The sequence below is a fragment of the Equus quagga genome, chromosome 5 (assembly GCF_021613505.1).
Source record: "Equus quagga isolate Etosha38 chromosome 5, UCLA_HA_Equagga_1.0, whole genome shotgun sequence".
In the NCBI taxonomy this organism is placed as follows: Eukaryota; Metazoa; Chordata; class Mammalia; order Perissodactyla; family Equidae; genus Equus; species Equus quagga.
The window spans coordinates 7,961,539-7,987,405 of record NC_060271.1 but is presented as its reverse complement, the minus strand read 5'-3'; the positions used below and the strand labels follow the sequence as shown (position 1 = coordinate 7,987,405).

At 54.3% G+C, this 25,867-nt stretch overlaps 1 protein-coding gene across 8 annotated transcripts in view; it reads right to left on the bottom strand.

The window, feature by feature from the left end:
* TTC39A (tetratricopeptide repeat domain 39A) overlaps positions 1-25,867 on the bottom strand; it is a 62,419-nt gene that overhangs the window by 18,118 nt on the left and 18,434 nt on the right. For 5 of the 8 annotated variants that reach the window (XR_006888529.1, XM_046660466.1, XM_046660470.1 and 2 more), the window contains exons 2-10: positions 18,967-19,071; positions 10,768-10,899; positions 9,817-9,893; positions 8,428-8,495; positions 6,100-6,164; positions 3,971-4,070; positions 2,548-2,613; positions 666-774; positions 111-178 (exon numbers count right to left, since the gene is read on the bottom strand). Coding sequence is in view for 7 of the 8 variants with exons in the window: in XM_046660466.1 (XP_046516422.1) it covers positions 111-178; positions 666-774; positions 2,548-2,613; positions 3,971-4,070; positions 6,100-6,164; positions 8,428-8,495; positions 9,817-9,893; positions 10,768-10,899; positions 18,967-19,071 (790 nt within the window). In the remaining variant the exon portion in view is untranslated. Of the gene's footprint in view, positions 1-110; positions 179-665; positions 775-2,547; positions 2,614-3,970; positions 4,071-6,099; positions 6,165-8,427; positions 8,496-9,816; positions 9,894-10,767; positions 10,900-18,966; positions 19,072-21,250; positions 21,637-21,899; positions 22,111-24,588; positions 24,965-25,451; positions 25,676-25,867 lie in introns of those variants that run through there. The other 3 variants (XM_046660469.1, XM_046660467.1, XM_046660471.1) reach the window with 3 other exon arrangements.

The following is a 25,867-nucleotide window of genomic DNA, read 5'->3' as shown; positions in this document are numbered from 1 at the left end:
TGGGCCACGGGGGTCCACAGGGCAGGTGGGCCATGGGGGTCCACAGGGCACTGGGCCACGGGGATCCAGAGGGTGCTGGGCCACGGGGGTCTGGTAGGAGGGGGGCTCACTTTAGGGTATCGCTTCAGGTAGGGCTTCAGGAGCTTCTCTGCCTCCTCGATGTTGACATTCCCGGTGCCTGAAGGCGGCAGGGGGACAACACACGTCACCACACCGGCCCGTGATCCTCCCAGCAACCTACCAGGGGCTTCTCAGGGGCTCCCCTTCCTCCTCTGTGAAATAATCCTTCCATATCCAGGGGCATGTGAGGCACCAGTTTCATCCCCAGCATACCACAGGGCTCACTAACCAAGAGCCCGTGCCCACCAAGGCTGGGCCAGGGACCCCAAAGGCCAGCCTGCCTACAGCGTCCTCACACCCTCCAAAAGGTGGGCAAGCCCATCCCCATTTCACAGACGAGAAAACTGAGGTTGGAACCCGGTCACACCGTGAGGAAGCGAGCGGTCAGAAAGCCAGGCCCCAGGACAGCTGATGCGCATCTGTTGTGTCTGGTTTCAGTGCCCCATCCCCAGTCCGGGGCCGAGGAGGCTCTGCAGCCCCTCGCCATCTCACCCTTGCCCTCCGGGCCAGCCCAACCCCAGAGGCCCCAGCACTGGCGCCCCTACCCAGCACGAAGGTGAGGAAGGTGTGGTAGCAGAGCAGCAGCATGACGCAGAGCACTGCGCGGAAGCTGTGGCCCGCGGCGCCCTCCTCCAGCTGCAGCAGCCCGTAGTCCTGCAGAAAGAGGGGACCGGCTGAGGCCAGCGGGGCCTGAGTGCCCCGGGGCCCACCCTGGGACCCAGCAAGCGGCAGGGCCTGGGAGGTCACTGGGCAGCTGTGAGGACAATGCTGCTGGAGCAGAGGCAGGAGAGCGCTGGACTCCAGGTAGCACCCGCCCCCCTCCCCCACTACCCTGCCCCTCCCACTCCCCCCACAGGGTGGGTGCTGAGGCCCTGAGCAGCCCCACATCTGATGGGGGAAAAGGAAAGAAAAGCTGGCAGAGAATCCTAACCACAGGCTCAGGGTACAGATGGGGCCACGAGGACTGCAGTCTGGGAAGGCTTCCTGGAGGAGGATGCTCCAGAGCCTGGCAGGGGAGGAGCAAGAGGCCAGACCCCACTTGTATCAGGGCCTGCAGTCTCTGCCCCTCTCTCTGTCCTCCAGGGCGTTCATGCGCTTCCTCATAGACAGATCTGACCTGCCTCACCTCGGCCTCAAGCCCTCCACAGCTCCCTGCCTGCAGGACAGAATCAAAGCTGCGGCTGCTGCTGGAGGTCCCCCACTCCGGCCTCGCCGCCCTCTTCCTGCCACAGGCCACACTGTCCCACCTCTGGGCCTTTCTCGTGCTCTTCTCTCCTGTCATCATCCTGAAATCCTACTCACGACCAGGGGCCTTCCTGGGAAAGCAAAAGCGAACGGGGTCCCCGGAGCCTCGGGCCGGCATCTCCTGGGCACGGCGCTGGGCCATGGGCTGCAGACAGCAGCCAGGATTTCACAGGGCCACGGACAGGCGCGAGGCAGAGTGCCAAGCGAGGGTCTCCCGTTCTCAGCTCTCCATCCGTCCTTGTGACGGTGTCCAGGAGCGAGCCTCGGCCCTGGGCGGGTATGCTCTGAGCTCCCCTCCTCGGCCTCAGCAGACCACACGGTCCGGCAGGGCCCTCCTCAGGCCCCTGTGGCCTCACAGGGTCATTGTGAGGGTGGGTGCTTACCACGCCAAATAACACAGGGTTTCCGCATAGCAGCGTTTCCTTTAAGTACGTCTAAGTAAAAAATATGAGCCGCTTTTGAGAAAAATAATACATTAATAACAACAAAGAGGTCGGTGGACATGGCAAAAATCAGGAAGGGCCAGAGAAAGTCCAAGTTTGAAAAACTGATCTGATCTAAAAAAAAATGCCCCTTGTTTTACTGAAGAGAGGCCCAGAGGAGGGCGGGATGTGCTCAGAGTCACAGGGAAAAGGGGACGAGGCTGCACTGACCTAGGGCACCTGACTTCCAGGCCAATGCTCCTTCCACCACACTGGGCCTCCTCCTCCAGGGAGCCCTCCCGGATCTGCTACCTGCTGCTCAGGTTCCTGCCCTCAGTAAAGCCTCTGGGGGCTTGAGTCCTCTGGTTTCTACCCTCGAGGTCTGATGCACAGTAGGGCTTCCCTTGGGCATCTCTCAGCCCAGAACATGGTCCCAGGGGAAGGGACTTGCTCAAGGTCTTCCTGACACCTGTCAGGCTCAGAGAACATGATCCCAGGCCACCGCACAGAGTCGTCCTTCACACCCATCCTTACCCTAGAGCCTCACCCCCCTGAGAGAGGCCAGGTGGGGATCACCAGCCCCCTTTGACTGCAGAGGAGCCGGAGATCCAGAGAGGTTTGGGCCTTGTCCAGGGCCACACACCAAGGGGGGCTGGGGCAGGACTGGCACTGAGGCCCCGCAGCCCCTCAGCCCCACTCTGTCAGCCAAGTACCAGTCCTGGGGCTGAGCAAGTCGGGGGCCCCAGAAGGCAGGTGGTACCTTATTTCCTGAAAACCCTACGAACTCCAGCAGCCGCAGGATCCTAGTAGGAAGCATGGACAGCGTCTGCAGAAACAGAGGCGGGTGGGCACGGGAAGGGTCAGGGGCTGCCCTCCCACTCCCCAAACCTTCCGAGTCCTGGGAGGAGCCAGGGGTGCAGGCCCTGCCTCTGGAATGTCCACAAGGAGGCCCTGGGTTTCCTGGAAAGCCAACTTCCCCGGATAGAGAGGCACCACCATGTGACAGTTAGGAACAGACTGCATCTCCATCCTAGTCTCACCACTCGCAGCTGGGTCACCTTGGGCGAGTTACATATGCCCTCTATGCCTCAGTTTCCTCGTGTGCAGAATGGGAAGAACAATAGTGCCCTCCTCACAGGGGTGCTGCGCGGATGGATCAGATGACCGTACGTGAAGCACATACGGGCCCGCACGCAACCGTTAGCGGCTGTTAAAGTACACTGAATCCCAGGGGCTCCGGCACTGCATCTGACCCTCAGAACAGTCCTGCAAAGAAGGGATTACCGCCCCTTTCGAAAGCTGGGGAAAGAGAGGCACCGATAAGTGACAGGATACATCTAAGGCCGCCAGCTTATCAGAGGTGGAGATAGTTCTTGACCCCAGGACTGTGGGGCTATGACCTGCTAAAGCATCCCACGCACTTTGCAGCTTGTATCTCTCAGCACCTGGGCCAGGATCACTGTTCCCATTTTACAAACGAGGAAACCGGAACCCAGAGTGGGGTAGGGACCCCCAACCCAGGGCCTGCTCTTCGAACAGGCTTTGTCTAGAGGGGAGAGAGGCACTCCCTGCTACACACACTTCAGAGAGGTCCCTGGCCACCAGGGCCAGGAGTCTAATCATCCAGGAGCAGCCCCAGCTCTTCTGAGCCTCCCCGCCTCGGCCCACAGTGCTCCCTCTGCCTGGAATGCCCTGGCCCCCCTGGCAAACTTCCCCCACCCATGGGTCCTCCTAGATCCAGCTCAAATACTCTCCCCTCCATGAAACCTTCCCCAACTCCCCCAGGGCAGTGGCTCTGTTCCCTGGTGGTCATCCACTGTCTCCAGGCCTGTCTCCTTCCTGGCCACTGGTCAATGTTTAACCACCAGCTCTCCAGGGCGGACGTGCCCTGGTTTATTGCGTTTGTCAATTTCTGGTGCTATAGATACTGCCACCATGGTGGATTTCAACCTTTCCACCTGAGCTGGGAAAGAATGCATCGAAGGGATCCCGGAGGCAGCGCCAGCACCCATCGCCAACCCCACCCCGGTTGTGATCCCCCCAGGCTGGCAACACGTCTGCTTCATCACTGGGTCCCAGGGCAGCACAAGGCCCAGTACAGCATCCCAGCAGAGACCGTGGGTAGGGCAGGGACATGCAGGAGCCCAGACACTGCGGACAGGGGGAGGGGCACTCCCACTCACCAGGTTGAAGGCTCCCACACCGAGCTTCACCCCTCCTTCAAAGTGCCTGTGGTTCTCTCCCTTGCAGTACTGGGAGGACTGCACGAGGTTGTCCAGCTCCCTACAGAGGGAGGCAAAGTCCTGCCTCAGGCACACAGTGAGGGCTGGATCCCTTTCCAGCTGGGCCTAAGGTTACCCCTGACTCCCAGCTGATCTCAGAACCCACTGGTGGTAGAATTATAGCGGTTCTGGTGAGCCAGAGAGCTGATACTCAAGGAAAACATAACCTCATCTCCCACCATAATAACACGTTCCTTGCCCCTGAATTTCAGCCATATCAGCCCCAGTGCACCTGCCTTGTCCAGCGTCTAGGATTTGCTCATGCTCTGCATTCTGTCTAGAACAGTTTCTCAACCTGGGCACTGCTGACATTTTAGGCTGGATGGCTGTTCAGGTGCGAGTGTTATCCTGCGCATCACAGGATGTTTAGCAGCATCCCTGGCCTCCACCCACTAGATGCCAGGAGCAACCTCCCCCCAGGTGTGGCAACCAACGTCTCCAGACATTGCCAAATGCCTCATGGGGGCAAAATGCCCCTCGCTGAGAACCACTGGGCTAACTCCAACACCCCCTCCGCCTTCCTGGGGTCTCTTGGTTGGAACCCAACCCTATTTCTCCTGGTCACCAACTGCGCAGAGCCCATATTCCAGCCCTCCCAGGGCAGGAGAGAGGCTCCGTCCGGGCCCATGAGCATCCAGAGGGCTTTCAATCAGCAAACACAGACTGAGGCCTCTCTGTGCCAGGCACTGGGGACAGCAGGGTGCAAAGCCACCACAATGCTGTCCTCACAACTCTCCCACTCTAGGGGATGGACCCCTTTGAGTTCTGTGAGGGTGAGGAGGGCCTCAAAGGACAAGAACCCTGGGGCCTGACCTAGTCTTGGGTCCAGGGAAGGCTTCTCTGAGGAGCTGACATTTGAGCTGAAATCTGAGGGATGCGGAGGGCTTAGCCTGGTGCAGAAAGAGTGTTCCTGGCAGAGAAAACAGCATGTCCAAAGGCCCTGAGGCAGGAATGAGCTTGGCATGTTTGAAGAACTGAGGAAAGGTCCAAATGTCTGAGGCAGAGGGGGTTGGAGGTGTGGCCAGGTGGGCAGGGAGAGCTCCCAGAAATGACTCGGCGATGACCAGGGACTTTATCCTAAGACAAAGAGGAGCCCCATTGGCAGGGGGTGACCTGACAAGGTTTGTGCTCTGGAAACATTACTCTGGCAGGTGGTGGAGAGACTGGAGGGGCCAGAACATTTGTCTGGTTGCCTGGCACAATTCCAGCACAGACCCACGAGGTAATGTGGTGCCCATATACTGCACGGTGTGGTATACCCCAGCAATGCCTTGAAATCAAGCTCGCAATGTCTCTGCAGGGAAGTAGTTACTTGAAATGGGGAAAATGATGATGATAAATAGTCTCAAGTCAATTCAGGTCAACTTTTAATGGAAAATTAGTTTTAATGCCAAACTTGGGGGAAAAACATGAGGTTTCACAGCTTTTTTGATTTTGGAAGTGTAGATAAGGACTGTAGCACCATGTTGGGTAAGGTACTCTGGACTGAGTCCTCATTCTTTCATCCATAAACACAGGCTATGCCTGGCCCACTGCTAAGATGGCACGGAAATGATCTGGCCCTTGGGGAGCTCCCAGGTAGGGGAGTGGGTGTGTGTGTGGACACTATCCCTGTGTACTGGAGGGGTCGAGGAAGGCTTCATGGGGAAAGTGGAATTTGGACAGGGCCTTAAGGGATATGTAGGAGTTCGGTGGCTATTCTCAAAATTACTGTTTTTGTGTCTTTCCCACCCCCATCCCCCACCAGCACAGACCAAGCTGTTTGTGCAGATTCTGTGTCTTATTTTCCCCTAGCTCAGGGTCAGGCACAGAGTAAGCACTCAGGGGAAACAAATGAACAGATACACCCAGAAAACCAGGGGAATAATATTCCAGAAAACTGAGGTCCCAAGGGTGCAGAAATCTGAGGTCACACAGCATTCGAGGCTTCCTGTCTCTAGCCAGTGCTTTCTACCTCCCACAGAGCAGCCTGAGGGGCACAAGGTGGTGGATGCTGTGGCCCCAGGCGCCCCCCGGCTGGCCCCACTCACTTGTAGGTCTGGTAGCTGTTGCGAACTTTGATGCCACCCTTGATGAAGCTCACCATATTCTCATCCTGCAGGAGGGAGAGATGCTAAGAGCCGGGCCTAGGGGTAGCCACAGGCCTGAGAGGGATCCCACAAGGCTCTGGTCCCGCCTGGCCCTCCCCAGGCCCAGCTCTATGAGGGGCCCTGCCGGGGATGGGGTCAGAGGTCAGCCAAACCAGGCTCTCTGCCCCTGGGACTTGAGATGAGGGTCTTGCTTGCCAAACAAGACCAAAACGCCCATGGCTCGACCATAATCCCCCTCTACAGCCTCACATGTACACATACCATGTGCTTGCAGAAGGGCCTGGAGGAGACACTCCCAGACACTCCCACTGATTCACGGTGCCTCCCCCAGTGGAGGAACAGTGGGAAAGGAAGAGGATGCTCATGCTTGAGCTGTTTGTGTTTTTTGTTTTTTGTGTGGGTTTTTTTTTGAGGAAGATTAGCCCTGAGCTAACTACTGCCAGTCCTCTTTTTTGCTGAGGAAGCCTGGCCCTGAGCTAACATCATGCCCATCTTCCTCTACTTTATACATGGGACGCCTACCACAGCATGGCTTTTGCCAAGTGGTGCCATGTCCGCACCCGGGATCCGAACCGGTGAACCCCGGGCTGCCGAGAAGCAGAATGCACGAACTTAACCGCTGTGCCACCGGGCCGGCCCTGCCTGTGTTTTTTTACAAGTAGGTATTTACCACATTTGTAATTTAAAGCACCAATACCTCCAGCCCACCCAGCGGTTCCACTCCTGGGTGCACACCCAAGAGAAATGGATGAACATGGGTTGCAGAAGTCACCCTCAAGAATGTTCACAGCAGCACTGTGCATCGCAGCCAAGCACCAGAAACAGCCCAGATGCCCCTCAGCAGGAGAACAGACGACTACACTGGTATAGTCACAGAAGGGCACATTACACAGCCACAAGGCTGGGGGAAGAAAGCGAGTCCCACACAGCTTGAGGCCTTAAGAAGCTCGAAGCCAACGAAAACATAGCAATACGCTGCTCATACATGAATAGGAAGCCGAGAAACCTATTTTTCAAAAATAAGGTGGAAAGTGAGAAACAAACGCTAGCAGCAGCAGTGTCCCCTGGGAAGGCAGGCAGGCACAGGGTGGAGGAGCCCAGGGGGCGAGGAGAATTGTTCTCTGGTTGCATGTGGAGTTCCCGGGCGTTTGTTCATTTATTATGCATAATAATAAAGGAAACGAACAAAAGGCCATCATGGTGCAATTATTACGGTGATCCTAATGAAGAATTTGGATTAATCGAATTCTAATCACCTGAGATCCAAAAAGATAGAAAAGTAGCTAACAAAAATAAACAGCACCCTGGGGCTGGCCCCGTGGCCGAGTGGTTAAGTTCGCGCGCTCCGCTGCAGGTGGCCCAGTGTTTCGTTGGTTTGAATCCTGGGCGCGGACATGGCACTACTCATCAGACCACGCTGAGGCAGCGTCCCACATGCCACAACTAGAAGGACCCACAACGAAGAATATACAACTATGTACCAGGGGGCTTTGGGGAGAAAAAAAGGAAAAAAATAAAATCTTTAAAACAAACAAACAAACAAACAAACAAAAAAAACAAAATAAATAAATAAACAGCACCCTGAGAATAGAATTTATATGTGCCTCTTCACCCCAATACACATATTTACATGATTATACATTATAATTACAGCCCGGGCTTTTTGGTAAAATCACGAGGTGATGGTTCTCATCATTACCTCTGTGTGGTGAGGAGCTTGGGCTCCAAGTTGACCAGACCTGGGTTCAAATCCCAGCTCTGCCATTGGCCAACCACGTGACCCTGGGAAGGTGGCTCCTCCCACCTAGGGAGGAGGCCTGTGAGGTGAAGATTACATAATGTACGTAAATGCATGTAAAAACCAACAAGCTATGTGTGTAAGGTGTGTAAAAACTACACAGGGTAATAGATGCACAAAGCCTGGTCCGGCGTAGGTGCCATAAGTCAGCCTTCTGAATGAATCAAGTGTACAGCGGGCTTTGTGACAATGCCTGTCACCCACACAACCCTCAGTGGGAAAGAGAAGCCCTGAGGGGGGAGTGCATCCTGGTAGTAGACGGGAACGCGTGTGCTCAGTGTGGAGCGGGTACAGCCCATCCCCTCCGCCCCTGAGCCTGGTCAGGGCCAGGAGTGTTGGGGCGACTGAGCCCCAGTCCTTGGCTGAACCACACGGGGGCTGATCATGGCTGCTACAGACTCTTCTGGCTTAGACATGGTGATGGATCTCCTGAAACCCCCAGGCTGCCTGTGCAGGTCGAGGGTTCCTACCTGCAGGAAGGTCAGTGCTGCCCTCTGCAGCAGACATTCTGCGTAGCACACCTCCGCGTGGATTTCCTCTGCAGGGAGAAGACCAAAGCCCTGTGGCCTCACGGGACTCCCAGCAGGAGGCTTGGGCCAAGTCCTCCGCGCCCACCTCCCAAAAGGCAAATGGAACATGAGTCAGCCCCCTCCCCTCCTCTTCCCCCTTCCCTTCTCACCCAGCTCTGGGAATGTCATTGCACTCACCACCGTCCCGGGTTAGCTTACATTTCCCCCCACTCTTCCACCTGGTTCCCCCACTCCACCACCCAGAACGTCAGCACAGGGCCCTGGGCCTGCCTCTCTTGTTCTCCAAGCATCACTGTATGTGCTGTATACCAACCCCCCACAGTGCTGGGCAAGGAGAAGGTGCTGGGTTGAATGGATGAAAAAGAAGATCCTGATCAAAGCCACGGTGTGGGACTCAGGAAAGGAAAACCAACACAGCCTGGGGAATCGGAAGACTTCTAGAACAAAGCGCATTTGAGTTTGGGCTGTGAGTTGAGAAAGGACTGGAAGGATGAGGCAGAAAGAGTTTTCTAGACAAAGACCCAGGAGAGCCAAACAACACAGATGCTGGGGACAGCTGAGTCAGGGGAGGTTGAAACGGGGGTGACATGGTGGAGAGAGATTCAGGTGGCAGGGAGAGATGAGGGGAGGCAGAGGTCTGTTTGCAAAGGGCCTTGAACACTGATGGAGGATTGCAGGTTTGGTCCTATGGGCAGCAGGGAGCCATGCAAGGTTTGATGGAGGGAGTGGCACCATCATATGCCTGCTTTCATGCGGGAACCCTCAAGGACTCTGGAGGTGGGGAAGGCCACCCACCCCTGCACTGAAGAGCCCCCCATGGCTCATGGTTGGCTGCCGCTACCTCCCGGACTGCCACATGTGGCCACGGCACAAAGATGCCAGCCAGGCTCCGGCAGCGCAGACCTGCTCTCCTGCTGCCTTCAGCTCTCATCCCAGGGTGTCAGCCTCTAAAGCCACATTCCCCTCTGGGCACACCACGAGACCACCATGATAATCAAGCCAGTGGACCTAAGCCCACACACAATTCTAAGCCCTCCCCAGCCTGAGGAGCAAAGTGCACAAGACATGTGACAGCATTTTCTTTCCCCAACTTCCAGGTCCTGGAGAGGTAACGTGATCAGGACAGTGAGTCTTGCCTGCTCCCCCCTCACCCGAGCGACACTCCTCAAAAGGCCACAGGTCTGACCCACCCATGTCCCAGCATCTAGGCCAGGGCCCAGCCCGCTTGGCAATGACTGGGAAGATAACCGCCCCTTCCTGCCCCTCCCTGGGCCTGGACCCAGGCTGCCTGGGGTCGCTGGGGTGGAGAGGACATCCTGAATGCCACACCTTCCGTGAACTGGTCCAGAGTGGGGCGGTGCACCAGGTTGCTGAAGGAGTCTGTTACAGAGGACTTCCTCCGGTGCCTGAAAAAGAAAAGGGGGACTCAAGTCACTCAGTGAGGGGGAGCCAGTGGCCCAGGCGAGCTCGGACTGCGTCTCCTGCCCCTCCCAAAGGACTCACACCCACTCAACTGCCTCCCCCAAATCCAGCCTTTGTCACACCTCTGCCCCTACCGTTGCCTCGCTTAGAGTCCCCTTCCTTCCTTCCTCCCTCTCTTCTGGCCAGTTCCTAGTCACCCTTCAGGGCCCAGCTCCAGCATCGCCTCCTCCAGGAAGCTTTCCCATTCCTCCAGCTGGACCCCTATGACCTGGGACCTTCCCTGCATGAGGCTGGGGTGTCACTGTCTGTGCCCATCTCCCCATCGGAGGGGCCGGGGTCTGATGACTCCCCAGGTGGCCAGAGCCCAGCACAGGGCCCGGCCTCGGGCAGGCATGAGAGTGTGCCCAGTGAATGACAACTCCACCTGTGCATGAACACTGAGGGTCTATTCGTTTGCTCATTCAAGCAGTTAATGTGCACCCAACACCGGTTATGCACCAGGCCCTGTGACTGGTGTCTTCATTCAGTCCCCACAACAACCCTATCATCACACCCACTTTACAGATGAGGAAAGTTGAGTCCAGAGAGGGACTTGCCCAAGGTCAGAGTTATTACGTGACAGAGCCAGAATTCGTCTCCTCCCAATCAGGCCTGGCCCCTGGGAGCTGCTCACTGACTGGCTCAGACAACAAGGCTCCTGAGGCAGTCCTGACAGGAACAGTTCTTGGCACTTGGGGCCACGTCCTCTTAGCCAAAAGGAGCAGCACTAATAGTGGCATTTCAGGCACTGGGATAGGCGTAGGTGACAGAAGGATGGGTCTCACAACTCCTCATCACTGCCCACCCCACAGCCCCGACCTCTGACACAGCGACTGCGCCTCCTTCATCATGTTGCCAGCAAGCAGGATGTCCTGAGGGTCAAAGGTCATCATGGCCTGCATTTCCAGGATGGTGGCATACGTCAGCGAGTGGTACATGCTCTCCTTGGTTCTGCCAGAGAGAAGGGACGTGAGAGCGCCAACTCCTAGGACTCCAGAGGCAGCTGAGCCTGTGCTGGTCACCTACCATGCCCTCCCCCATCCTGCACGGGGGGACAGAGGTGTAGAGAGGGGAAGGGACTCGCCCAAGGTCTGACCCTTCCACTGCTGCTCGGATCCCAGTTCGTCCCCTTCCTGCTGAGAGGCCCTAAGTGACTTTCCAAATCTGAGCTTCAGTGTCTCATCTGTTCCAGAGAGACAGCAGCAGCAAGACTGCTGTGAGGACTCAAACAGGGAGCAGCAATGTGTGGGTCTGAGGCCGGACTGCCCTGTGCCCAGGGCCTGCCTCTCGCCTTCTGCCCCACCTCCCACAGACTGAGCCTAAGTCCCGTCTGTGGGAGCTCGTCTATCCTCTAGCCTCCCCCTGGGCCTGCCCCATCCTTGGTCCCTGGACCTCACTGGCCTCGCCACCTCCTGCCTCTCTCATGCCATCATCTGATCACGTTGCTCTGGTTAAGCCCTCCAGTGGCTTATGAGATGAGGCTCGGCCACAAGGCTCCACACGATAAGCCCTGCCCACCTCTGCAGTCCAGCCCTCTTGGCACTTCCACTTCTGCCCAATGATCTGGTCACATTCAAGACGGTACCTCTAACCACACGGAACCACACATGCTCTCCTCAAGAAAATCCCACACTTTCCCTCCTCCGGGCCTTTGCCTATGCTGTTCCCTCAGCTTGAAATGCCCTTCCCTACCCCACATCCACTGACTCATCTGTCAAAGCCCTCAAATGCCTCAAAAGCCACTGGGAATCCAGGGCTCCCTCTCAGGGAGCACGTGTCTACGACTGAGGCACAAATCACGCTGTATTTATACTAGCAGAGGCTCAGCTCTCTCTCCAGACCGTCAGCACCTCAAGGACAGAGCTTGTGTGGGACTCATCTCTGTCCTCAGCGCCAGTGGGACAGGGCTGGGTCAGATGGCCTCAGGGAGCCCTCCCCTCCTACCTCCCTGCCCTCCACAGCCCCAGACCCATCAACTGAAGGGTGTGTAGGGGAGGGGCATTTCATCTAACACACGGAGAGTGCAGCAGGCAAGGAGAGATGGGAACAACCCCCGTCCCTCTCTGTACTTGGGGAAGCCACGAGTCTGGGCCTTGATTTATGCTTCTGCAAAATGGGGACAGTAAAGCTACCCTTGTCTGTGTAGGACTGGCTGGGATTCCCAATGGCTGGCACACAGTAGGTGCTGGAGCATTTTCCACCCCCTTCCCGACGCTCCCTCGTTAATTATTTAAAAAACTCCTCAGCACCAGGCTGATGCTAGGAGCTTCAGGGGAGACAGAGTTCCTAAGCAAGGTTTATAGACAGTTCTATTGTAAAACCACATGACACTACCCATGTGCCTGCCTTTCTCATTCATAAAACACCCGTCAATTAAGGTGCTTTTTTACTTCTGGGTGATACTATCCTTGGGAGGCAAAGGTTTTTGAAGGAAACCAAAGGCTGGCCCACCCCTCCCAGCCCTGGTAGCTGTCAGGACACCTCCCAGGTCTTTGCTAGAACTGTTTAATCTGAGGGCAGTGGCTTGTGGAAAGGAGGCCATGGAACTCAGAGTCCCTCAGACACAGGCTAGAATCTCGGCGTGGCCAGTTACCAGCTGTGTGATCCTGTGAGTCCTGTCCCCTCGCTGAGTCTCAAGTTTCTCCTCTGTAAAATGGATACAATAACGCTTCTCTCCCAGGACTGTGGGGGGCTTAAGTAGGATGCCCAGCCAGGGCCACATCACCGATGCTCAATAAATGTGAGTCCCTCCACGTCCTGCCGGGGTCAAGGGTTACTGCTCTGGATAAAAACTTTCTCCTTGAGGAGGGGTTTCCCAGGCGGCACAGGACCCACCCCGCAGGTAATCCCCTCCCCACAGGCCTCTCCAGCTCTCAGGCCCCTGCCTCTTTCCTCCCCTCCCAGCCCAGACCCAAGGCGGAGACTCTGCCTGAGCTACCCAGCCCCACCTGCTGAGCCCAGTGAGTGCTGGGCCCAGAAAGGGGGACAGCCCGGCCTAGGCTGCTGGCAGGCAAAGCGGAATTTCTAGTTTGAGGGCAAAGCCCCTGACATGGCACCTGCAGCTGGGAATCTTGGCCTCTCCCTGCCCCACCCCCTGGAAGCCCCCCAACTATGGTGTGGACTGGGATTCTGGGCACACAGGTACGACAAACCCCCAGACCTCAAACACCCCAAGTTTAGTTTGCACTCCACAAAGTTCTTGTTTGCACATACAGCATCCAGACCCCTGGCAGCTCCCTTCACCTCTGAGCTAGACGGAGCTCTGGGACCTGATGCCCACTTCCTGGGCCCAGACCAGCGGTCCAGATGGAGAGGGAAGTAGAAGAGCAGGGTATGGGCACCAAGGACTCCTTGGCTGCCTGGAGGTCAGCCGAGTCCAGTGGGCTCCGGCCCTTCCCTCCTCTGCCAGCAGCCAAGGCTCAGGCCCTCAGTGGCTACTTGTCAGCCATCCTTGACCCCACCATCTGGGCCTCCTGACTCTGACCCAACTCCCCCTTCTCCTTCCTGGGGACCCCCACTCCCAGTCCCAGCCAAAGGCCTCAGTTCCCGAGGACCTCTCTGGGTGAGGCTGCTCTAGGCTGGAAGGCTTTCCTTCATCCGCATGGAACCGCCCACCCCACTTCCCGGTCCTCTCAGACCCCACCTCACTGCCCTCCTCTCCAGCCCAAGTACCTTGCAGGGGACCCATATCCCCAGTCCACCTTCCTTGACCCTGCCCTCTCCCTTCTGGGACCTGCCTCAGCTCTCCCCATTCCAGCTAGGCTGTGTGTCTCTCTTCCTGAAATATACTAGACCCTCATTCCCTGCCAGGCCTTTGCATAGGCTGCTCCTCTGCCTAGAAATGCCCTGTCCATCTGGCTGACTCCTTCTCATCCAGCCTATCTCAGCTTAAATGTCACTTCCTCTGGGAAGCCTTCCAGAGCTGGCTTCACGGTTGTGTGATCTCTGCAGTTACACAGGGCCCCATGTCTAAAAAGGCCCCATGCTTGGTTTAATGCTCTGCTGTTGGAGTCTTGAAATCCTTACTAATTTTTGAACAAAGGACCTCATGTTCTCATGCAATGCACCCGGGAAATTACGTGGCTGGTCCTAAAGCCTTCCTGACCCACCCCTTCCCAGGAGCTGGGGTCCCTGCATAACTCTCTGCACCACCCTTATTGCTTGTTTCGCAGTTTCCAAGGAACCCTGAGAACAGCCACATCTTGCTCAGTGCCGCAGCCCCAGCACCCTCACACTGCCAGGCACACAAGGACACTCAGGAGGTGTCGCTGAATGAACCCGCAACAGGTGCCCACCACGGATCCCAACATGACCTCCTCATCGTCCCACGGAATGGCTCTGCTTCTGGAGTCTTAGGTGATCCCACTCCCCCTCCCACCCACCCTCCCACTGTCTCCCTGATCACTCCCTCTGCCCCATCCCCCTCTCCAGCCTGGCCTCCTTTCCTGACCTCCCAACTTAACTTCCTCATACCAGCCACGCTCTTGTCAAAATATTCACTGCTGAGCTTCCAACCTCCTGCTGCCCCCGATTAGGAGCCCTGGGCCAAGGAGCCAGCCACTGTCCACTTTCTCCACGCTGCCACTGAGCAAGGCTGGAGGAAGCCGCCAGCCGCACAGACAGGCACACACTGAGCAGGGACGACCAACCTCGGCCAGGCCCATCATGCTGCTCAGAAACTTCTCCCCAGTCCCTGTCGTTCCCCCACACACACCAGCCTGGCCCCTCACTCTCAGCAGGGGCCTTTGCATCCACCCCACCCCCTCCCCCACCGCCTCGACACACTGTTCTACCTCCTTCATGCCTGGGGAGGCCTCCCATCCCAGGTAAACTCCTCTGCCTGCCTGAGATCCAAGACGCCGAGGAGGCAGAGCATGGGTGGCAGAGCTGGGTGGGCCTGGATTTGAATCCCAGCTCTGCGGCTTACTAACCATGACCATTTTTTGATCAAGGAAAACAAATGGAGCAGCTACCATGTTCCAGAGACAGCGCTCATGGACAGACATAGCATGAAGTAAAATAAACTAGAAGCTACTGAAAGAAGTGACAACTAGAAAGCAAATATTGAGGGTGGGGGGGAGGGGAGCTTGGCAAGCCCGGTTACTCCCAGGGGGTGGGGGGGGGGGGGAAACTATGGATAAGAATTAATGAGACACTGTGTGTACTTCGAGGAGCAAGAATGAAAGCAGACCCCAGCACTTCTGAAGATGCAATGGCTACGAGTGGGGAGGGGAGGCCATTTCTTAGCAAGAATTATTTCCTCTAGACCAGTGGTTCTTAACAGAGAGGGGAGGTATTTTTTTACTGCCCATCCCACCCCCAACATTTGGCAATTTCTGGAAACATTTTTTGGTTGTCATAAGGTGGGGTGGGGAGCATGCTAATGAAATCTACTGCTTGAGGGGAAAGCTCTTAAACTCAAAAAGAAAGGAAAGCTCTTGTTCTGGAAGGGGCAGGGGTTAAGACAAAGAGAAGCTTCACTGCCTTAAGTGTGAGATAAAAGGCAGCCTCAGGGGGAGACCGGTCTCTCTGCGCTGCCTCCTTCAGAGCAAGCGTTTCTTCTCAGGGGTCTGAGCTGCAGGACTCCTGGTAGAGCGCCCCCATGAGGTGAGGGAGGGTGAGGCAGCCTCTCAACCAGGAAGGGCCTGGGGGAGAGGGAAGGAGGCTAGGGGGGAAAGGGGGGGGGGGGGGGGGGGTAAGGGGGATGAGGCAGGTGGCCAGGTAGAGCCCATTTAGGGACAGGTGATGACCAGGAGGGAAGCGGAGCCAGGTAGCCTTCCAAAGACACTGGGAGGGGAACCCGGATGTTCAATGAGGGAGCAGGATGGGGCTCAGCCTGCCTCAGACGTGGCCACACTTGCTGCAGACCGGGCCCTGCCCCACCTCAAGCCCAGATCCCCTCAGAGGGTAGGGATGAGGCGTGGGGACTGCTGCTGGAGGGACTGTTGTAAGACTCATGATCATCACGCCCTGGAACCCCATCCCTCCAGAAGCTGGGCCACTGACCCCAGACAGGAGAATGGTGGGTCAGTCAAGTCTAGAGAAACTGAACAGCCCAGGCTTGGGGGCTTGGGGAAAGCAGTCCCCTGCCTCAGCATCTGCTTTCCCCTGGGGCGTGGGGGAACCAGGTGTGGCAGAGGCCAACCTAGAGCTGAAAAGAGGGGATTAGGCAAGTAGGCAGCAGACATCATTAGACCCCTGGCCCCTCAACCCTACCCCCATCCCAGAATTCAGACAGTCAGGGGTTCTCCGTCCAGGCTTAGGAGCAGAGGATTCTTCCCCAGAGAAGCTGACATCTGGGGCCAGCTCTCAACCAGATCGTCCAAAAGCCAAGCCCATCAACCACAAAGCTGCTTGGCCCAGACTTTCCAGTCGGCCATGAGTGAGCTCACTCTTCAACATGACCAGACAGTCAGGGACCATCAGGCATTTGAAGGAGGCCCCATGAAAAGAAGATTCCTCCCATTAAACAGAAAAAGGGAACCTGGAGAACACCAAGATTATGCAGAAAAAGAATAAAACATTTTTCAAAGAGATAATACTCTGTGATATTACTAGTAATAAATACTTGAGTGCTTAACATGCCAGGCCCTGTCCTAAGGACTCCCATACTCCAGATAGAGACATAAAGAACAAAATGCACTCATAAACCAGGAATAAGACGTTTTTGGGAAAAAAAGAACATTCAGAGAACAATGAGGAAGACTAGGAAATCAATCATACAATTACACAAAAAAAGAAAAGTCAATAGAAGGATTTAATGATAAGGTTGAAGAAATATCCCCAAAATCAGAGGGAAAAAAGATAAAGAAATGCAAAAAGTGTATGGGGGAGATAAAAGCTTAAAAGAGGAATGATCCAAGAAGTTCAATATCTAACTTTAAAAAAACCCAGGAAAGGGGCTGGGCCCATGGCTGAGTGGTTAAGTTCGCACGCTCTGCTTCAGCGGCCCAGGGTTTCACTGGTTCGAATCCTGGGCGCGGATATGGCATTATCCGCTCATTAGCTCATGCTGAGGCGGCGTCCCACGTGCCACAACTAGAAGGACCCACAACTAAAAATACACAACTATGTACCAGGGAACTTTGGGAGAAAAACAAAAAATAAAATCTTTAAAAAAAAAAAAAGAGCCCAGGAAAGGAAAACAGAACATGGAAGAATCATAGGAGAGAATTTCCTAGAACTGAAATAGAGTCTCAAAAACAAACAAACAAACAAATAAAAAAGACCTACATTCCAGTACCTCACTGTGAAATTTCAGAATTGCAGGAATAAAAGAGAAGATCCTAAACCTTTCTGGAAAGGGAATAAAGATCACATGCAAAGTTAGAAGAATTCAGGTCCTCGCAGTTACAGTAGATGCTAGAAAACAAGGGTGTAATGCCTTCAAAATTCTGAGAGGGGAAATTATATTCATGCTACTCTTTCTTAGGGAATTTCTAGAGGACAAGCTCTGGTAAAATGAGAGAGGATATGAGACAGAAAAAGCCAGATCAAGGAACCAAGAGAGAAGCACAGGAAGTTCCAGGAGACCGCTGGGAGGTGGCCAGTAGACAGGTCTGTCCTGCAGGGGACAGGTTTCCAGGAAAAGGAGGGACTGAGCACTTACCTGACACGTCTGAGCATTTAGGGAAAAACTCATGACACCATGATTGGATGGAGAGCTTATAGAGAATTCAGGACAGATGTATAGTAAATTAGGGAAATGAAAAAAGACAATTATTAACTCTAGAAAGGAAATATTGTACAATGCACAACTTGTCTTTGCAATGAACATTAATTACATAGTTATAATAATGGAAACATTGATTATTGACTTAGCCAAATATGATATAATGTTAAGAGGAGGGTGAGGGAAGGGAGGTGGGGCAGGGGTACAAGAAAGCTGAATTGTTGGGGCTGGCCCCGTGGCTGAGTGGTTAAGTTCGCGCGCTCCGCTGCAGGCGGCCCAGTGTTTCGTTGGTTCGAATCCTGGGCGCGGACATGGCACTGCTCATCAGACCACGCTGAGGCAGCGTCCCACATGCCACAACTAGAGGGACCCACAACGAAGAATATACAACTATGTACTGGGGGGCGTTGGGGAGAAAAAGAAAAAAATTAAATCTTTAAAAAAAAAAAAAAAGAAAGCTGAATTGTTGTCTACCAATAGATGATGTTTAAAGGTAAAAAAGAGAATTTTATAGTATGTGAATTATATATCTCAATTTAACTTCAGTTTCTAAAAAACTGAAAAAAGTGATAAAGAAAAAGTAGTATAAGCATATTATTTAGAAATTAGGCAGAGGCCGGTCCCATCGCTGAGTGGTTAAGTTCGCATGCCCCGCTTTGGTGGCCCAGGATTTCACCAGTTCAGATCCTGGGCACGGACCTAGCAATGCTCATCAGGCCATGTTGAGGTGGCGTCCCACAAAGCAGAACTAGAAGGACCCACAACTAGAATATACAACTAGGTACTAGGGGGCTTTGGGGAGAAGAAGAAGAAAAAGAAAAGATTGGCAACAGATGTCAGCTCAGGGCCGATCTTAAAAAGATAATAATAATAAAATCTGTTTAAAAAAGAAAGCAAGCAAGAAGGCAGTAAACACTAGAAGAAATGGTTAACCATCATTAGCACCCTAAAAGGATTGAATAAAGGCAACTCAAGCATTTAGTGCTTTGGGGAAGAATACAGAAAAGGGGCTGTGTTAGAGTTGATGGGGGAGAAACCTCGAGTGGACTCAGTGGCAACAAGAAAGCAAAGTGGAAGAGGCCACGTGAACCTAAGGGGAAGGAAGTCACGGTGACCTTGGGGAGGGCCTGGTTGCTCAAGGGTGTGGAATGGGGAGCCTGAGCCATTTTTATGAGATTCCCAGGGGTCATGGTGACCCAGAAGGCCGAAGGCGTTCACTTACACTACACGGAGGTCCTCTCACACAAGCTCTCTGGTTCACTCAGCCCCCATCCCTAGGCTCACACGTGGACTCACGGCTGGCGCTCACACACAGGCCCCGCCCCCAACCTGCGCTGAAGCCTCACCTGGGCTTGAGGTAGCTGAGTGCTTCTGAGAACTGGTTGGTGAGGAAGAGGTCCAGGGCAGTCATGCACTGGTCCAGGGCCTCATGGAGGCTGCTCACAGGAGTCCTGAAGGGAGAGACACTGGGTGTGACTTGGGAGCCCTCAACCCCCATCTTGGCTAGAACAGAGCCTCCCAGGGCCCATTCAACCTCCCTGGTGGGCCCCGGATGCCTGTCACAAGCTCCTCCAGGCTGCCCACTCTGTACTGGGACACAAGGACAATGTGCACCCACCTCTAAGGTTCCTAAAGGTAGGAGAACAGAATGGGGGTGTCATCTGAGATTTGGTGGATGGGGAGGGGCCAAGGACAGGGGGGCAAGGAAGCCTGAGGGATAAGTAATCTTACCCCCTACAAGGGTAAAGGGAGTCTTTGTGGCCCTTCTGACCCATTGGGCTTTCTGCCCCCCTAGGGGGCACAGCCTGCCCACTAGGTCCCTCTTCAATCCTTTTCTTCCTCCTTCTCTAGCCTTCTCCTGCCCTCCTCAGGCCTGCACTCTAGAACCCCAGACACTGTCACAATGGGCTATTGTGGCAGGAGACCTACAAAAGCTGCCCAGGGCCTTTTGTGCTCAAGGGTCACCTTCCCAACGGCACCTCCACTATACCTGACCCCCTCCCAGTCGTTATGCTTCTTACAGCTCTTATCACCCTCTGACATGTGTTTTTTTCTTTTTTCCTATTTTTGTATTTATTGTCTGTCTCCCTCCACTAAAATAGAAGCTTCCTAAGGGCAGGAATCTTTGCCCTGTTCACTGTAGTATCCCCAGTATCTAGTATCGCTACAAAGTGGGCTTTTGATACATAGCTGTTAAGTGACTGACTGAATGAATGAATGAAAAGTCTAAGGCTAGGAGAGCAAATCCCTGACCCTTCTGGGCCTCAGCTTCCAAATTTGAAAAATGAGATGAAACTAGGAGATTCCAAAAGTCCTATCTGACGGTCTTGAGGATGGCTCTTCTCAAGAGGTCTCTTTTGAGTGAGAGTGGGTTCCAAAAAAGGGCCTCAATGATCTCACTGAAAGGAGCTCCTTTTCCTCCAAGTCCCTTCTCCACCAGGTAAACTCCTACACATACCTTAAGGCCCATCTCTAATGTCTCCTCTTTTGTGATCCATCAGCAGATCTTCCCACGCAAACTGAAACACTTGTCCGTTCTCCCAAATCTGTTCCCCGCTAGACTTTGCCAGCTTAATAAATGACACTCCTCTACCCAGTTTCTCAAGCCAGAAATCTGATAGTCATCCTTGACACATCCCTCTCCCTGGCCTCCACGGCCTACTCCATCTCTAAGCCCTATCAATTCTACCTCCTGAACATCTCTAACTCCACCCACTTCCACGCCCAGTGCCCTCCGGTGCAGTCCACCAGCATCTGTACCCAGGTCTGATGGAAGAGCCCGTCACTCTCGTCCCTCCTACTCCTTCTCCCCGTTAGACCACGTTACTCTGTATTTTAAGTCTCTTAACTGTCTTCTTTGCCATCTCTTTGGCTTTCTCTGTTAGAGTCTGAGTAATTTCTTTAGATCTTTCATTTCACTAATTCTCTTTAGGTATATCTCATCTACTACTTATCACGTCTTCTGAGTTTTTTATTTCAGTAATTATATTTTTCATTTCCAGAAATTCCACTTGGTTCTTTTTCAAATCTGCTTGGTCATGTGGGGCAGTATTTTGTTCCCTGCTTATTGTTTCAAGTCCATCTTTGATTTCTTAACACATTGTTTAAACAATTATTTATATTCCAAATCTCATAATTCTAGCCTCTTAGACTCTCAGAGAAACTCATTCTGCTATGTCTTCCTTCTGGCGTCTATCGCTCACAATGACTCATTTCTTCCTGTGTTTTGTAATCGTTCTGTGAGCTCCTATTTGACTGATCCTAAAGGGATCTTAGGAGGAGGATCTATTCCTCCAGAGAGGATCTGCGTTTACTTCAGCCAGGCTCCCTGGGGCACCACCACCCTGAGACTCCTATGTTACTTTTTTAGTTTAGTATTTCCGGGACCACAAAGGGAGTATGCATTCAAACCCAAAATTTGTGTGAGGGCAGACCAATATTTATAATTTTCTAGGGGGCCTTTGTTTCCCCACCAGAACTGTCATTTCCCTCTGTGGGTGGGTAGATATTTTTTCCTGGTCGACGCCCCTATTCACTAAGGGTACAGTCCTTGAAGGTTGTAGATTCCCGTGGTGGTGGTAGGAGGGCTAAGTTCCAACTCCCCTCATTGTCACTGGGTAGGCCCAGCACCTTATTTCTCATCCCTTGAGTGGCCGTTAAAACTCGAGGTTCGGGGTTTCTGGAATTGGTAAACACTCCCAATTGCTGTGGCTTCATCTCGTTTTCCAGCCTGATTTCAGCCCCCTCTTTAATCTTGGCTTGAGAGGATTTGTTATTTCTGTGGGAGCTCAGGAATGTGTTTTAAAGGATATCTGTTGTAAGCCATCCAGCCTCCAGGTAGTTTCTATAAGGGAGAATGTTGTAAGCGTTGTTCCCTCTAATCCATCCCTCTCATAATAGCCAAACTTATCTTTTTTAACCCAAATCTGACCACGTCACTTCAGGACCTGAAATTCTTCACTGCCTTCCCATCACTCTGAGGATAGAGACCAAGTTCCTCCCCATGGCAGAAAGGCCCGACTGCAAGCAGCCTCTGCCCCTCTCTTCACGAGGTGGGGACAGTGTTTGCCCTTCCACCAGCTTCGCCCAGTGACTGGTGCTCAGGGCACCCACGTCTGTTGGATGAATCAATGAAGAGGCAGTGAGCACCTGCCGCCCGGCGAGTATAACCGCTTTCTCTCCTTGAGCCCTCACAAAGCCCTGTGAGGAGGGGCTGTCACCCCCACTGCAGGACAGGAAACTGAGGCAGAGGAGAGGTGACTTCGCCAAGATCACATACCCAAGCATGGCTTCTAACCCGTGTCTCCCGGAGCCAGTGCCCACCAGCTCCACCCCAGGGAGTTGTCCATTATCCTGGCTTAGGTCCATGCCAAACAATTCCAGAGGCAAGAGCCTGCCTGCCATTTCTGCATACACCCCACCACCACCAAGGAAGAAGTTTTGCCCGCTTGGTCTACCTGGAGAGAAAGATGGACAGAGAGATAGACAGACAGATGGACAGACAGTGCAGAGCCTTATTCCCTCCCCTGGCAGCCCCAGTACCTCTTCTGCTTAACTGTAGTGAGGGGTCTGAGGCGACCTCACCAGACTGGGCGCTGCTTCGGGGCGGCCCTGGGGCTGATTTCCTCCCTCTCCCCTCCCACAAATACCCACTAATCTCCCGCTCTGGGCCAGGCCTGGGGTTGGGTTCTAGGGACGCAGAGGTGACCCAGACCTGACCCAGACCTGGGCCTGCCGTTGAGGAGCTCAAGGTCTATAGAAGCAGGAGCGCTGGCAGAGGCAGTGACAGCCAGAGCCGTCAGGGCTGAGATCATGGGAATGACTGGGGGTGAAGAGGTCCAGAAGTGGGAGTGGGGCACTCAAGGAAGCTTTCTAGAAAAGACGGCGCTGAATTGAGGACAAGATGGAGAAAGACGTCCAAGAAGGGGAAAGAGTGCAAGGAAAGCACTGGAGGCACGACACCATAGTGAGGAGGAGGCACAAGGCAGGGTGGGAAGACAGAAGCTCGGGAAGGCCTGCTAAGTGGAAGACGAGGTGGGGCGTCCTGGCTGGCAGGGGGCTCAGAAGGACCAGGGACCCTGGCCCTACTTGACTTAGTAACAGCATTAACAGTGACCCCATCAGCACCACGAGATTATCACTTCGCGTTATCTAAATCGATGACTGCTCCGCTTCAGTCAGTCCTCCCACCAGCCCTGAGAGGCAGCCGCCCTTATCAGCATTTGACAGATAAAGAAGTGAAGACAGGAACCTAGTCTCCTCCTAGGAGCCTGAGAAAAGGCAGAAATGCTTTCAGCAAAAGCAACCTCGCCAAACCCTTCTCCTCCCCTGGCAGTGACGGAGGTCCCCACTTCTCTGCAGGCGGCCCCACGTCTTCAAGGCATTTCTGCTCCAAGCCACCTTGCCAGGCCGTGACCAATATAATCCTGAGCTCCCGAGTGGTGATGGTGGCCTCTCCACTGTGCCTTGAGGAAACTGAGGCATGGAGGAGCATTGAGCTCCTGGACGGAACATGGAGCAGGGCTGGTGACCAAGCCAGGAGCTTTGGCATAGTGGGGGAGGGGCACTTGAGACCCAAGTGAGAAGGGAGCTGGACGGTGGGAGGGTGTGTCAGGCCTGGAGCCACCCCACTCCCCTCTTCTCTTCCACCTCCCGGCTTTGGTCTGTCTGGAAGCTGCCACCTTAGTGCCTGATGGGCAGAGCTGGGTGGGGCTGGGGGATCTCAGGGTCCCTCCTACCCTAAGGGCAGTCAGGGTGAGGCGGGTGCAGGGCAGCACGAGGAAGTCACTCAGGGAGGTGACTGGAGTCAGAGCTGGCTTTTACTCCCTGCTCCACCATGAGGGGGAACTTTGGTTCAGAGGGTGAAGCAACCTGTCCATGGGGACCTGTCGCTTCCAAAGTGACCTTTCTAAATTGCAAATGTGATTGTGACTCTGCTTCCTGAGTCCTCATTAGCTTTGCATAAAGTATGTGGCATGGAACGACGTGGCATGCCTAGTGCAACATGGCCTTTGAGAGTTTTGAAAGCAGACAACCCTGGACTCAAGGTGCAGCTCTGCAATTACTTACTGGAGAAACTTGGGGAGATTCTTTAACCTCTGTGAGCCTCAACTTGCTCGTCAACAAAATGGGAATGACAGTGCCTACCTCCCAGGGTTGTTGTGAAGAATAACTGAGACAACGTAAAGTGCAATCAGAAGTACTCAGGAAATGGTAGTGATTGTTATTTTTTTTCTAAGATGATATATTCCATCATTTCTTCTAGGGAGCAGCACAGCTTTCATAATGAAACTAAGTAAGTTGAAAAGATTGAGCGCACCTATCCTGTGACCCAGGAGCCACTCCTACGGGGAACCTAGAAGACCCTCACACATGTGCAAAGGACAGTTGTAGAGAATATTCACTGTTTGAATAGCAAGACACTGGGAACCACCTCAGTGTCCATCAAGAAAGCTGGATAAAGAAATAACTGGATGTCTCTACATCGGGTGGTCTATCACACATCAGGGCAAGTGGGGACCAGAGCTAAAGGATCAAGAAGGCTACATGTCAGAAACCTGAAGCTGAGCTCGAGAAAGCAAACTGGAGGATGATTCATGCTGTATGACTCCACTTACATAAAAATTGTAAATGGTCTCTGCCATGGTTTATTTCTTAAAAAGAAGAATATGAAATAAATGGAGCACAATGTTAATATCTGAAAATGCTGGGTGGCGAGAGCATGGAGTTCATTTCATTATTTGCTGTATTTTCCTGAAGGTTTAAGATATTTCATAATTTTTAAAGGGGTGGAGATTTAAAGCTTGGTTTGTTCACCGCTGACTCTCATACACAGCGTTTGGGCCCAGAGCAAGCCTCAGGAAAGCTGAGTGACTGAATGAGGGGCTATGGCGAAGGTGGAATTGCTTTGCCCTGCTCTGCTCAGACCCCACCAGGGTGGCACCGACCAGGGGCAGGGGCAAATGGACCTGAGCGGCTTCAAAGAAGAGTGGGACCTGGAGGGCATGCAGGGGGCCAGGAATGGTTCAGTACGAGGGAGAGCTGCCAGCGCTACAAGAGCGAGCTGGAGAGGCCACAGGAGCCCAGAGTTGCAGAGCGGACGCAGGCAGGGAGGTGAGTGTGCCAGGAAGAGGGAAGAACGTGGGAGTTCAGGATTCTTTGATAGGCGTCCTGCTCCACGCCTGCCTTCTCTCCTGGAAACCACTTTTCTGGGCCAAATGGGGTGGTGCTCGTCAAGGCTGGGGAGAAGGGACCTAACCAGGCTCCAGATTTACAAATGCAGCCCAGGGCAGGAAGGGAGCAGCCAGCTCAGTTTCCGTGTTTTCCAAAGGAGGGATCAGAAGTCTGGGGAGGATAAAGGATTTGGCCAAAATCAGACAACACAATCCTTCAAGACAAGACTCACCAGGCAGCCCTCCCCCAGGCCAGGGTCCACCAGCCAGCCCACTTCCAAGCCCTCAGCCTGGGGCGCGCACAGGCCCTGTAGAGGCCTCCAGCTGACAGCTGGCACCAGCCTGGTTACCTCCCTGTTCATGTGTTAGCCCTGAGGCCCTTGGCAAATATTGACCCTGGTGATGAGGCTCCAGATAAGGCGGGCACCCCCACCTCACCTGGGCCGGATCTCCACCCAGCAACCTCCCCACAGGGCGGGGTTCCCAACAGCCGGGGTTCCCAGCAGCCACCCCCTTCCCACTGGGGCCCAGGAATGGCAGAGTCGCCACGTCTCCCAGCAGTTGGCAGCTGTCGCCGCTGCAGGGTCAGGGTAGGGGTCCCACAGGGTCCCTCAGTGGGGGTGGGGCAGGAAAGCCTTGTTGGGAGTGACAACACCCACTTTTACTACCCCGGTTCCTGCTGCGCCCAAGGGGCCGGTCAGTTCACATCTTCGCCTTTTAACTCCTCCAAATAACCCTGAAGACGAGGCAGTGTGGCCTGCGGGTGTGGACTCCGGCATCAGACGGAGCTGGGTTCTAACACCAAGCCCACCTCTCACCTCCTGGGTGACCGAAGACCGGTCAGTTAAGAGCTATGCCTCAGTTTCCTCGTCCGTAATGGAGGGGATTACAGAGACCACCCACAGGTGTAAACGCCACGAGGAGGACGGCGGCTCCGAACGTGGCCGTACCTCCGGCTTCGGGAGAAAGTTGGGACCCAAAGGGGAGTGACCGACCCGGGCCCCGGCGCCTCCCCTCTGCTCCTCCTTTCCGCAGCCCCCCGCGCCCCGGCGGCGGCCCCGGAGGTCGGGCGGGG